The sequence below is a fragment of the Delphinus delphis genome, chromosome 12, assembly GCF_949987515.2.
Source record: "Delphinus delphis chromosome 12, mDelDel1.2, whole genome shotgun sequence".
Classification (NCBI taxonomy): domain Eukaryota; kingdom Metazoa; phylum Chordata; class Mammalia; order Artiodactyla; family Delphinidae; genus Delphinus; species Delphinus delphis.
Window position 1 is genome coordinate 52,619,092 of NC_082694.2, and position 13,915 is coordinate 52,633,006.

The window sequence follows — 13,915 nt, forward strand, 5'->3', positions numbered from 1 at the left end:
CAAAGGGCAAGAAACGATAGAACAAAAGCCCCTATCACGTTATTAAGGAGACAGAGGCTTCACCATCAAAATCAGGACGTGGAATGAGCATCACTGCACCCGTCCACAGAACCCGATGGAAGCTATTTTAGAACACAGTAAGCTGTCCCCTTCCAGCCTCCTACTCTGGACACTGGGAGGCATTTATTACCCTGAGGTGTAGTACAGTCCAAAAAGAAATATATTCTAGAGCAATTTGGGCACATTTGCGGATGACTTATTTCCTAAGCAATACAGAGGAACATTCTTAGCCTTATGAAGGACAACCATGGCACCGTCCAACCACCCTGTGGTGCTTACACAGAGCCAGCTGGAAGATAACAGATGTGCCCTGAGCAGCTCCCAGTCCAAATAACTCCCAAGAGAAGCAGGCACTGCTCCTGTGGCCACAAGGCAGCCCTAAGATTCCATCACATCATGACTCAAAGAGGAATCATGATGTCCTCAACTTCCCAACACCACCCTGGGCTTGGTCCCCCATCTCCCATCTTTTAACACAGCTCCAGATTCAGCTCTGGAAGGAGCCGGCTTCCCAGCACTGGCCTGTACACCACCCTCATTATTCCTACCCCCTCATTTTACTCCAGCTGTTCACCCCCGCTGGAATGCCGCAAACCCATCCGCCTATCCAAATTCCACCTAATCCTCAAGACCTACCTCTTACTGCTCCTCCATTAAACCTCCCTCTAATCTATGCTGATCAGTTCCTTTCCCGAAACTATTCACAACACACAAGATCTGTTTACCCTTATTCACACTCAATTACTATCCATCTTCCACAGTTTGCTCAATGTTTTATCTGAGCTAGTTCTGACCTAACAAGATGGCAACATCGTAAAGGTGGGGCTAAGACAACCATTAACATAAACCATCTTGCCTTGTTTTAAACAGATCATTTTAGGAACTCCTTGACTCACCAACTAGACTCTAAGCCTCCTGAGTGCAGGGGACTAGACTCTAATGCCTCTTTGTAACCTCACTACATGGCATGGCGCCTGAACTTAGTAGGTAACCTAGAATGTTTGTACATGGTGATGACAGTATCCACGCAAACTTCACTACATGTATGGTGGGTGACCAAGGAGGATGGGTAAGTTGATCTGAGCAAAGGTTTCTGCCTAAATCTCTAACCCACTGCACTAAGCCCAAAGTTCATGACATAGATCGAATGACTGAGTCTACAAACAATTACCGGGCACCAAATGTGGGCCTCTGTTCTGAGTGCTGTGAGAAGAAAGAACAAAAAAGATAACTGGGTTTCTGCTCCTGAAGGGCTTACCACCTATGTGGTGATCAGGGACAGACACACACACACACACACACACACACACACACACACACACACACACTGAAAAGCAAATTTTAAGAGCATCATACAAGTAATAAGACACAGACTGAAGACCATATAAATGCAGGGGTAACCAATGTGCTGCGAATCAGGAAGGCCCCGTAGGGAAGATGATTTCTAACCTGAGAGTGGGTACTCCCCTACACACACTTTCCCACCTGGCTTTTTTAAACTTTAACCTAGAGCAAGTAAGTACTTTGTTGTTTGGCTGGTACTTGCCTTGGAGCGTTGGGCAATCTTGAAGTGAAGCACTGACTTCACAATACTAGCCTAATGTTTGCATTCGATGTAAAATCATGTATCAATCAGACCTGCCTATGGTCTTGTGGGTATTTTTTTCTTTTTCCTCTCTCTCTTTTTTTTTAAAAGGAAAATAAGGGCTTCCCTGGTGGCGCAGTGGTTGGGAGTCCGCCTGCCGATGCAGGCGACACGGGTTCATGCCCCGGTCCGGGAAGATCCCACATGCCGCGGAGCGGCTGGGCCCGTGAGCCATGGCCGCTGAGCCCGCGCGTCCGGAGCCTGTGCTCCGCAACGGGAGAGGCCACAACAGTGAGAGGCCCGCGTGCCGCAAAAAAAAAAAAAAAAAAGAAAAAGAAAATAAATAAAGGGCTGAAATCTACATGAAAAAGAAAAGGAGATCCCAAGAGCCAGGCTTTCCAAGTGAACCAAGAAACATTAAGCAATTGTATGATTTTTTTTAAATTAAGCATGATTTTGGGGACTCAAAATATGCGCGGTGTTTACAAGGCACATTAGAAAAGTAGACATCCTTGCCCTTGAGCAACATGTAATGTTGCTGGAAAGACAAGAACACATGAAATGTCATTAGATAACAAAGAAATATAATCAGGCGGGCTCTCTCGCGTAAGTCGCCAAGAGCTAGAAAGGAGTGGAGGGGGAGGTGCTGGTGTGGGAACTACTGCAGAAGGTTCTGTAGGACCTGGGGGACTCGGGCTCATGCTAGGAAAGCGGGAGATACTCGAGTACAAAGAGAAGTCAGGAGAGCATCCTAGATGGAGGGACTGGGCTGAGGGAGCAGAGGTGGGAAGGAGACCTGTGACGTGGAGTGAACCAGCCCTTGCGGCAGAGCGAGGAGACTGGCACATCTGGGGTTCAGGAAGCACACTGGGTGATGTTGAATGGGGTGAGAGGGCTGGAGTGGGGTCCCTTCTTGTCAATGAGATGAATTCCCACAGCTGTGTAGGCTGCCCTTGGGAAGAAAGCCTGACCAAGGATCCATGTCCTCATTCAGGTTTTGAATGTGTCTAGCTAATCCTTGCAGATCTTCAAGAGAAACACTCAAATCCATGAAAGGAACCCCTTCCCCACCCTGAAGACTCACTGTGCTCCAAGGACACGACAACCCTGCCTAAAATAGGGGCAGTATCAGCGCCATGCGAACCTGTTCTGAGAGGCTAGGAGAGCTATTTTAGCAGCCAGGCTGCCTCCCAGCCAGTCCGATAGCAGGGAAATGCATGGGGGTGCTAATTTCCAGAGAGTATCAGAAAGCACCAGAAAGTGGGGCAGCCACACAGTGGACCAGCATTTCCCCCTGACTTCCTGACCACCCCAAAGAACCTCACCAAATGGGAGGGGCTGTGTCAGCTGCGCCAGGACATGCAGAGCGAAGGCAAGGAAGCCAAAAAATTGCGAAGGGGCTGTGGCTCCTATGCCCCACTACCACTAATTCCCCTAAAGCCCTGGTACAGGAGAAAAGACAGACTCCGGTGGCACGGCGATATAGTTACCTTTAGAGAAGCTCCCTTGTCACCAGCAAAATGTGACCTTCATACTTTTCTTATCTTAATATCTGGATAAACATTTGTTGTGCAATCACACAAATAAAGGTTCTAAGGGTGAAATGTGGTGTGTCCAGTAACACCGCGCAGCTCTGAACCCGGGCACCAGAAAGTCCTTTTGGCTCTGGAGATGACTTCTCTCTCTCTCTTTACCCTGGGCACCAAAATTAGCTTCATCAACCTCAGCCAGTGCTGCAGTGAAGGCTGCCATGCTAAAATAGTATCTGAGAACTCTTGGAAACACAGGAGAGAAACACAAGGTTACGGTGGTTTACAAACACTGAAGAAAGCAATTTCACTGGAGTGCTTCTTAAATCAAATAGAGAGGGAAGGAGCGTTATTGGGGTTTAGCCTGGAATCTTCACAGAGTGCATGATATTCTTCTAGCTCCCTGAATTCTCCACATGGCATATTTTATATACCGTGATATACTCAATTAAACATGAGTATTTTCATTCAGAAAAATAGTGTAGAGGTTATATGTTCATCAAAGAGTGGTTATCAAATGATCTGTGTTTTACTTGCACGGTCCTATTATTTCTAGAACACTCTGTAGAAACATCACAGAGTCCCAGTTCCCCATATATTTGACCATCCAGAATTGATTTTTTCAATTTTGTTTTGAAGTTCTGAAGAATGGGCCCTCGAACAGCTCCTCACAGGCACAATTTTCTGCTGCTTCCACGTGGAATTCATAAACAGAGACAGCAGCTGATTTTGTGTGCACACAAAAAGCCATTCCTTCCTGCAACTGTGAATGACGTATTTTCCAGGACGATCTTTCTCAATACTCCAAAGTGCTTCAGCAACAGGAAGCTGTAAAGGTAGGAAGGAGGCCTGTAGATATTCGCTGTAATTACTCATTAGTAATGAGAGTAGTTAGCATTGAAGTTTGAGTCACCCCCTTCGTGCTCATGCTCTTTCATTAGCTTATAACAGGTGCCCAAGAGGACACCCGGGTCCAGTTGTAGCTTTCACTGCAGGTGACATGGTTTGCTTCTTTTCACAGCTCAATTTCTCAAACATAAAATTAGGATAATGTGTTACCCTTCCTTCCCCCTGCCCTCTACCCAGAGGCAGTCAGGACAAATCTTATTCCAAGTGGTAACAATATGAAAAATTTGTATCAAGGGTAAAATACACATATTTGTTAATATAAATACAGCATCAAGAGACAGAGAGAGAGACAGACAGACAGACAGAGAGAGAGAACTGTACGACTAGATACCCAGCACAGTGATTTAAATGATTATTACCAAAAAAAAAAAAAACATACACTTTAACCAATGTATTTTTAAAGGATTTATAAAATGCTTCTGAACACAGATTGAGGCCATGTGTCCCCTCATTCATAGTGAGCCACTGACTCCCCACACTCATAGGTCAAGAGCAGGGAGACTCAGACTGAAAATGAGACCAAAAGAGTCAACTAAAGCTGTTACAGAATTGATGAACTTCTAAAAAGACTATCATATCAGCTGTACCCCCAGCATCTGTGGGCAGCCAACATCGCAATGGGGGTTAGTTAACCTCCAACATTACAAGTGTGAGTACAGAAAATGGAGTCATTTTCCCACTCGTGTGCTTTATTATACAGCTTCATCCAATAAAATCACTCATCTGTTATGATTCCTAGCACTAACCTCTCAGGTTTGAATTTTTTATTTGAAGGTACCATGGATATGGGATGCAGAAAGTCACTGGAGGAATATAAGAAGAGATTTCTAACAATCCACTTCCTTGGATTTGTAAAATTGGGAAAACGCCAGATGGGGGCATGGCAAATCAATATATATTTTTTAATGGGGTAATTTTCCTTACTGACAAACCACCTTTTCTGAAATATCTTTCCACATGAGAAAAGGACCTGCTTCCCAGAGTCATTATCTCACATAGAAGTTACTTGTAACTTTAAAACTAAAGAATTTTTCCAAGTGAAGGGAGGAAAATGTGCCTCCTGGGAACATGTAAAGGCTCTGATGGTCATGTCATATTATAAGTTTGCTGATGTACAACTGGCCCCTGGAAACAGTCTAAGGAGGTCAAGCAAACTGGTACTCTTGAGAATACAGGAGAAAACAAGACCACTTAGAGGTAGATAACATTCTGGTCCATTCCACACACCTGTCTTCTTGGCTCCAGAGAGCTCACAGGGCCCCGTCACTCTTCTTGATCTCACACTTGCAGATCAGTTCTGTGGCTTTCCATAGCGGGACTGACCATTGGTGACAAACTGCACCAACCTCTACTTGAAAATCACAGATACTGGCACGCCATGCATGGCCACCACACACACAGTGATATGCAATTGCCAATATGGCTTGCTTCTCTCTCTGTTATATGTTCACGCAATTGTGTTCTACAGCACTGGGAAAACTCAACAAGCCCTTTGAGGTTCACAGTGCAGAGGCCAATGGTGTGACGGCTGTGAAAGCTTGGGGCTCATCAGAGAAGGGCTCTATAAAAACGCACCATACTATTATTGCAATGATCATAGCTATTCTTTATTTTCCCGTCCATTCTCTCCTTCCTGTGCTCACAATGTCAAAAGATCAAAAGGGCCAGAGGCAGTCTTATGCAACTTGATTTGGAGATGGCTCTCCAGAAGCCACAGAGGAAGAGCTTCCAACAGGTTCTTCTGCACAATGGAGTCTGAAGGTTACAGGAATTACTTAAGTCTTGCCACCTGTTAAGAGTGGGAGGTGGAAAGCTTTGAACTTCTTGGGGGCAGTAGAGAACCATCTCCTGCCAGAATGGAGGAAAACCCATGAAAAATTAGAGTTTCCAGGGCTTCCAAGTCTACCGTTCATATCTTCAATCCCTGTCTGCGTGTGAGGTTCCATACAAGTGATGAATCGCAAAAGAGAAAAGTAATTATAATAATTGTAAATACAACAGCAAAAGCAGTTATCATTTATAGAGTACTTTCCATGGGTTGGGCATGGTACTAGATACTTTATAGATATCTTAGGTAAGGTAAGGCAGTGTGGATCACTAGTTAAGAGTACTGGCTCTGGGGAAATCAGCTCGGTGCTTTGTGTCCACCTAGAGGGGTGGGATAGGGAGGGTGTGAGGGAGACGCAAGAGGGAGGGGATATGGGGATATATGTATATGCATAGCCGATTCACTTTGTTATACAGCAGAAACTAACACAACAATGTAAAGCAATTATACTCCAATAAAGATGTTAAAAAATAAATAAATAAAAGTTTAAAAAAGCATACTAACAACAACAAAAAAAAGAGTACAGGCTCTGGAGGCATTCTGCCCCATTCGAATCCCAGTTCCACCCATACTACCTATTTGACCTTTGGCAATTCACCTTTCTATACTTTGGCTTTCCCATCAGTGAAATGGGGATAATAACAGGGCTTATCTCACGGGTTGTTATGAGGATTAAAAGAGTTCACCCATGGAAAGCTCTGAGGACAGTGCTTACACAAATAAGACTAAGTGTTTGAATTTTTTGTTTCGTCCTATTGCAGATATAAGGACACACACATTCCTAGTACCTAAAAAGACCTCCAATAACTGTTTGAGGATGATAGAAAACATGAGGATAATATTTCATGGCCATTTTAAGAAGCAGTAACAAAATGAACCACACCATACATATATACAACGGAATATTAGTCATTAAAAAGGAACAAAAGTGTGCAATTTGCAGAGACATGGATGGACCCAGAGGCTGTCATACACAGTGAAGTCAGAAGAAAAAAATGAATATCGTATAATATCGCTTATATGTGAAATCTAGAAAGATGATACAGATGAACTTATTTGCAAAGCAGAAGTAGAGACACACACATAGAGAATGGATGTATGGATACTGGGGGAGGGGGTGGAGGAAGGGAGGGGTGGGATGAACTGGGAGATTGAGATTGACATATATACACTACTATGTATAAAACAGGTAACTAATGAGAACCTACTGTACAGCACAGGGAACTCTACTCAGTGCTCTGTGATGACCTAAATGGGAAGGAAATCCAGAAAAGAGGGGATATATGTATAGCTGATTCACTTTGCTGTACAGCAGAAGCTAACACAACATTGTACAGCAACTGTACTCCAATAAAAATTTTTAAAAATTACTAAAAAGAATGAACCACACCAGAACTAAGCCTGTGCAGGGCACACAGTTCCCCTTCCTCCCATTACTGAGGGTAGACATGTGGGTGGACAGACAGGTGGGTACAGGTAAGGTTAAGCTGCACTACAGAATCTTTACTAGATGTACACACCAACCTCCTCCCCCATCTCCAAGACAGGGAGAGACACTGGCAGTGAAATGTAGGACCCCTCTGAGACCTGAACAGTAAGATCCTAAAAGGTAAGGCACTCACCAAATCAGACATCCGAGAGCAAGGGCTTGGCTTCTCCAGATCACAGAACTTCTGAAAGCCTATTAGAGCTGAACTGACTTCCCGTGGAGAAAAATATGCTTTTATCCATAACACCAGCAGCCAATTTCAGAGGCTCCTGGACCACCCCTCTGAATCCCATTCACAAAGCCCAGATGAAGAAACTCCCTGTCCCTTCTTGGTCTTCCTAGAATCATAGCTATCTCCACGATTATCCTCAGTGGGACCAGAATCTCTATCCCTAGCCTCCCTCCGTGCCCCTCACCAAAGCAAGTGTACAAAGAAGAGTAAACATTCAACTCTGGGGGCTCTTCCGTCTATGGTGTCAGAGAACACCACAGGGATACCCTTGAACCCCCCCACTTTTCATTACTCTCATTACCCTCAACACTGACTCCCTCTGTTTGACCTCCCTCAGAGCCAGTCTTCATGCTGGTGATCTAGGCCTACCCTGTGTGATTCCAGGGAAAACCAGGAACCCATTCTCCCACTCCCCAACACACAATACTTTTCAATAATTGTCTGTGCTTAAATGTATAGTTATTGACTGAAATGCTATTAAGAACTTCTTGGACTTCCCTGGTAGCGCAGTGGTTGAGAGTCCACCTGCCGATGCGGTGGACGCGGGTTCATGCCCTCGTCCGGGAAGATCCCACGTGTCGCGGAGCGGCTGGGCCCGTGAGCCATGGCCGCTGAGCCTGCACGTCCGGAGCCTGTGCTCCGCAACGGGAGAGGCCACAACAGTGAGAGGCCCGCGTACTGCAAAAAAAAGAACTTCTTATCTTTAGCTTCAAAAGATTTGATCTCAACAGAAAAGTGACAGGTAAGCTGCCAGCTACTGTGTTTTTAGTTAAGCTTCCTTGTGTGTCCTTCCCCTCCCCACAAACAAACTAAGCAACTTGAAGACCAGGACCACATTCCCTTATTTCTTAGTATCTCTTTAGCATTTTATCCAAAGACGGAGTAGGTGTTCAATACACATTTGTTGTCTTTATTGGTTTACATCGTGAATAGCAGAGCTGGTTTTCATCACGAAACTAGACATTGGTACTGGGGAGGGTGGGGGTAAAGGGTACTGGGGACCCTGAGAGCAAACATTGCTAACTTTACAATATTGGCAAAAGCCCTACCTGCTATGAACTATCAATGATGGTCAGTACCAAATACAATAGGGAAGATTCATTAGGCTAAAATGAAGACACATGTTGGTATGGGACAGAACTGAGGAAAATACAAAAAAAATAAGCCAATACCACTGGAGAGATTTCCTGAGAAGTAGAAAAGCCTAAATCTTGAGATAATTAATGACAGCAAATATTTTCAAATGTATTGGGCTGAAATCCTGGAGCACTAAGAATTATCTAATTGGTTCCTTCTATTTGTAAACATTTTACAGAATAGATTCCTAGAAAGTTGAGGATCACCCTACACACACACGCACACGCACACACACAAAGAGACACAGACTGACTTACATTCAAAGTGAATTAAACAGTTTTGTTCTCATGGTTTTCACTCCTAGTGAAAATGCCAACTTATTCAATACAGGAATCAATCTATCAATAGTAGCTGCTTGAATGTCTCTGCTGACAGGTAGTTCTCTGCCTCATAAAGCAATTTGCTCCACTGGAGAATAGTCCCTGCATAAAATAATTGTAAGCTTCCCATCAGCAATGCTGAAAAAAACCTGTAGTCATAGCATTCTTTTGAACTTAATGAAAGCTGTGTGAATTAAATTTTATTCACCTGAACCTATAACGTGTTACATCAATTCCTTATCACACCTGCATTCTGGTAATGCAATTGGAAAGAGACATCAAATGTTGAAGGAATGTTTATAGTATATTTAAATTGAGGAAAACTGTCCAGCAATATTTTTGCCTTCCAAATAGAAAAAAAGGTGGGCTTTGATTTTATTTTAGCAGAGGAACCACTACATCCAGTTGGCAGGGGGAGACAGAGATAGAAAACTTCTGATCTGCTACCCCTGATCTTCCTCCCGCCGAAGGCCCCACACTAAGCAATTGAAGCTTTCTGGAAAGCAGCTCTGAGCTGGGTCTGGCTTTGGGAATGGACTTTGATCCCTGATTATCCAAAGATCCAACTTATATTTACCCAAACCACTCTCCAATCCCCATGTACCTAAGAACTTCCAGACTATTTTCTCTTCCAGGGAAGGGGCTCAGAAATTGTTTTTATCAGGAAGTGAGTAGCCCAGACACTTTCTAGCTCTTCACAGAACCAGGAACCCTGATTAATGAGACCTTCACTTCACTCCTGACAGATGAGTGCAGAAAGTGAGTGAGTGCAGCACCCTTAGCAAGCTTGTTTCTGGCCATCTCTGATGTCACTAGGAATGCCCACCACGGCTAAAAGAGCACACTCTGAAACTCAGTTGGCCAGCCAACGTTTAGAAAGCAAACTCTTTTTTATTAAACATTAACATCTCCATCGATGCATGAACTTTCTCGAACAAAATAATCCTGTCAACTTCTTGCAAGACTGTTGTTAGAAGGAACATTGCTAAGGTTCCATGAATCTGGAATTTTGGGGAAGAAATGGCTCTGCGGAACCAGAAGAATCACATCTTAAGAACCTATACACAGAATCCTAATCTGAAAGCCCCCATAGCAGGTGTCACACCGAACTTGTGAGGCACTCTGGCAAAGCTAAGGACCGCCACTTACGTGACACACCAACTTTCAATGCATTGGTTCACATATTTGAATTTCACCTTGGTCCTGCAAGGAGCATGCCCCCAGAAAACAGAGCCAGACTAGAAAAGTAAATACGTCTCAAAACAATTAGCCCAACATGAATTGGACAACCTTTCTTAGGACTCCGGTTGGTGAGGGACACACTGTTTGCCCTGCCAGTCTGCGACATAAAACCAAAGGCAAGGCGCAGAAAGTAGACACGCGGGGCCACCGCCTCTAGCCTCCTAGGCATCTCACAGGCAATCCCCACAGTGGTTCTTAAACCTGCCGCTCTAGTGAATAATTCGCAGTCTGATTACCCAACTTTTTCCTGCTCCGATTCTGGCTCCCTCTATCTCTAACGAAAGAGGCACTACAGCCAGGTATGTCGAAATAGTTCTGCCCCTACTCCCAAGTTTCTTGCGACGATTAACATACATAATAGCACAGGACCCGCGCAAAGCCGCGCGGGAGAAGCTGACACTTCACACATCTGTCAAGATTACCATCAGGCCCCACCTCCGCGATTGCAACATTCACCGATAGGCATCACCCTTGTAAAATGTACAATAAGTTCCTTCGCCGGCTCCAGAGCCCAGCGCGCGCAGAGGAGCTGACTATAATTTTGTCTTCTGATCGTTCAATCATTATTATTGGCAGGCTATACTGGCTTAACAAAATGCGTTGGAATCTTCAAGTCCCTTCCCTGCTTCGCTGCCCTTCAAAGACACAGGACTCCTGGGCTGCTCCGAGGCCCCCGGGGGCGAGCGACGGCTGCAGTCTCAGAGCCCAGAACGGCCAGGGCAAGGCTCCCTCAGCCGTCTCAAGCCTGGGGGCGCCACCGTGACGCGGGAGGGGAGCCGCGGCCGCAACCCGGGAGCCGGGCTCAATCCCCTCCCCCCAGCGATCCGGGAGCGAAGGGCCCGGGCGCTCGGCCAGAACGGGCTCGATTCGCTCCTGTTTATCAAATCCTTATCGGTGCCCCGAGGTGGGAACCGCCGCTTTCGACCAGAGGATACACGGTTTCTGGCTCCGGTCCCACAGTGGAAGTCGGAGCAAGAGTAAATCGACCCAAGCACTGAGCTCTTCGGGCTCCCCGGCTCGAGGCCGGTCACCCCCGCCCATCGCGGCTGGGTCCCCATCCCCGAACCACCGCACAGCCTTCCAGCAGCTGATCTCCCGCGGCTCAGGCCCTTCAGCCGGCCGCGCGTTCGATTACAGTTCTCCGCACACCAGCCCCGCCAGCCGCCGTCGAATACGGGGCTGAAAGCTCCAGCCCGCGGGGCAGCACGAATGGAGGTTGGGAGGAGAGGGGGGGTCAGGCGGCTAGCCACGCACGACTGCGGGAGGCAAGGCGGTTCCCACGTCTGCACGCCACGCCGTGCGCTCTCACCCTCGCCGGGAGAGGGCAGTGAGGTTGCCTCTCCGCTAGTGCCGAGAGGCTGGCGAGGGCAGGCGGGCAGATCGTGGCTGCCCTTCTCTGTCCTCTTGGGAGAGAGACACCGGGACCTGCCGGGAGCGCCCGGTGTCGCCATCCCCTCCCCACACACCAAGACACCTGCCTCCGCGAGGCAGCCCGGCCCACTACCCACTCTCCCGCCGAGGCAAGGTGAGGGATCAGGAAAGGGGCTTCTCCCATCTTCCGTGGGGTCTGGAACCCTGGAGTGGGGCCCTTTGCTGCGTCCTGGCCGCTCTGCCGGGGCCCTTACCAGCGCCGCGCTCCGCCTCCGGCCCCTCGCCAGTCTGGGGAGCAGCACGGGCAGAGCTCGTTTGGAAGAACCCCAAGGGTCCCGAGGAAAAGAGAGGAGTGAGTGCTACCCCTCATGCGAGCCGTGAGAAAGTCGAAAGTTGACCTGAGCCGAGTCAACCAAGAAACATTTCAACATGCTGGCCGCGGGGGGTTGGTGCGGGGGTGGGTTTGGGGGGATGGATTTTGGAAGGTACCCCGGGAGCACCTCCGACCTCTAGGGCCATCTCCCTCGGCCTCTTGGCTTCGCTGCCCGCGCTGATTCCCGACTCCTTCGGGCCACAGAACTCTCAACCGCGAAACCGCAGCCGCGCGTCCCCAGACGGGGCACCTACCCTCCCCTGCCAAACTTTCCAAATCTATCCCCCGGCCTCAAAGACCGCTCCACGCTCCTCTCCCAGCGGTTCGCGGTCGCGCCGGTCCCGCGAAGCCCCGCCACTCCCACCCCCACCCTGAACCAGCTCCGGACGCCCGTTTACCTTTTTTTCTCCTTGTCAGCTGTCATTGTCGCGGGGGCCCTTTGAGACGCCGAGCACCTGAGCTCCAGGGCCGGTGCGGGCTGCCGCCGCTACCTTCGCTGTGGCCCTAGCCCACTCCCGGAGGCCCGCGCCCGTGTTAAAGGTCCCGAGTGCTCGCAGGTCCCGAGCGCCCGCACAGCCAGGTGGAAGTTTGCGGGCGGCTGGCTAGGTGCGGGGGAGGGGGGTGGAGAAAGGTGACGGGGAGGAACCTGCACGCGGAGGCGGGGTCGGGGAAAGGAGTGGGAGGAGGCTGTCACACGCAAAAGAAGGGCAGCGAGAAGGGGGCCGAGGTTCCCTTTTCCTTCGAAAAGGAGTCAGGAGTCACTCTTCTGGGTTTTCAAAAAAGAAGAAGTGGCTCAAACGACGGGAGTTGGCAGAGTCCGGGGCCGGGAGGACGCGGAGGCTGAGATGACCATACAGTCTCAGGACACTGCCGAGGATTGTACGGCCGCCTCAGGAAAGCTGGGGCGGGAGGCGACGGGCGCCGGAGCTGTGCGGCGGACCGCTCGCGAATGTCGGGCTCGCGGGGCCGCCAGCCCACTTTAAAAACTCCGGCGGCCCGCGGCGGGGGGTGGGGCGGGCGCGAGGGGCGCGGGCGCAGCGGGCGGGGGCGGGCTCGCGCTAGAGGGCCCCGCCCCGCCCCGCCCGCGCCGCGCGCCCGGGCAGCCCACGGCGTCCCGGCCAATAGGGAAGCGCGGCCGCAGCCTCTGCCCTGACCCCGGCCCGCCCCACTGCCCCCGCGCTCCGCTCGGCTGCGGCCCGCCCGCCCCGCTTCCGCCCTCTGCGGTTCCAGAAGTTGTTTATGAGGTCTGCGGGGTGGCGGGGAGCTAGGAGGGATTCCGCACTGGGGAGGCGCACCTTAAGTGGGGCTAGGCGGCAGCGAGGAGTCAGTCTCCGGGAGTGCTGCAGGAGCGGGAGTGCTCCCGTGCGCTGGCGTCCTCCCACCTCTGCCCTGGGATCAGGGCACAACCGCGAGCGCCGAGGGTCCCGCGCTTCGCAGAGCCGCTCGGCGGTGCCGCGCTCCCGCGTCCTTCGCCCCGCTGCGTGTCCCCATGGGCCCGGTGACGGTAATTCCGAGGGCCCCAGCGCTGCGCTCTCGGCCTGGGCGATGAGCTTTTTTTTTCCGGCAGAACGCAGCTGGCTTTGCCGTCCGAAAAGAGAGAGGCTGGGAGACCGAGCCTCTGCGCCTTTGGGTCCGCGGGAAACAGTGCAGTGAAATTGAGCTAGTGCTGTCTCTGCTCTTCTCTTCCTTCAGCTGGCACGTCGGTTGCTTGCGGGGTTGTGCTGAGAGCTAGCGGGGATGCGGGAGAGGAGGTCCTTCGAGCGGTCTGGTTTGCCGCATCCCGCTCCCAACACCTGGCCACCACCGTGCGGGTCCGGGCCGGTTCAGAATTGGAGAAGGC

The 13,915-nt window shown here is 49.5% G+C and overlaps 1 protein-coding gene across 2 annotated transcripts in view; it reads right to left on the reverse strand.

Moving 5' to 3' along the window:
- EPAS1 (endothelial PAS domain protein 1) overlaps positions 1-13,039 on the reverse strand; it is an 88,811-nt gene extending 75,772 nt beyond the window's left edge. The window contains exon 1 of one of the 2 annotated variants that reach the window (XM_060026690.1): positions 12,474-13,039. In XM_060026690.1, coding sequence (XP_059882673.1) covers positions 12,474-12,499 — 26 coding nt within the window. In that variant the 5' untranslated portion in view covers positions 12,500-13,039. Of the gene's footprint in view, positions 1-11,956; positions 12,345-12,473 lie in introns of those variants that run through there. The other variant, XM_060026689.1, reaches the window with a different exon arrangement.
- Between the last annotated feature and the right edge of the window lie 876 nt (positions 13,040-13,915).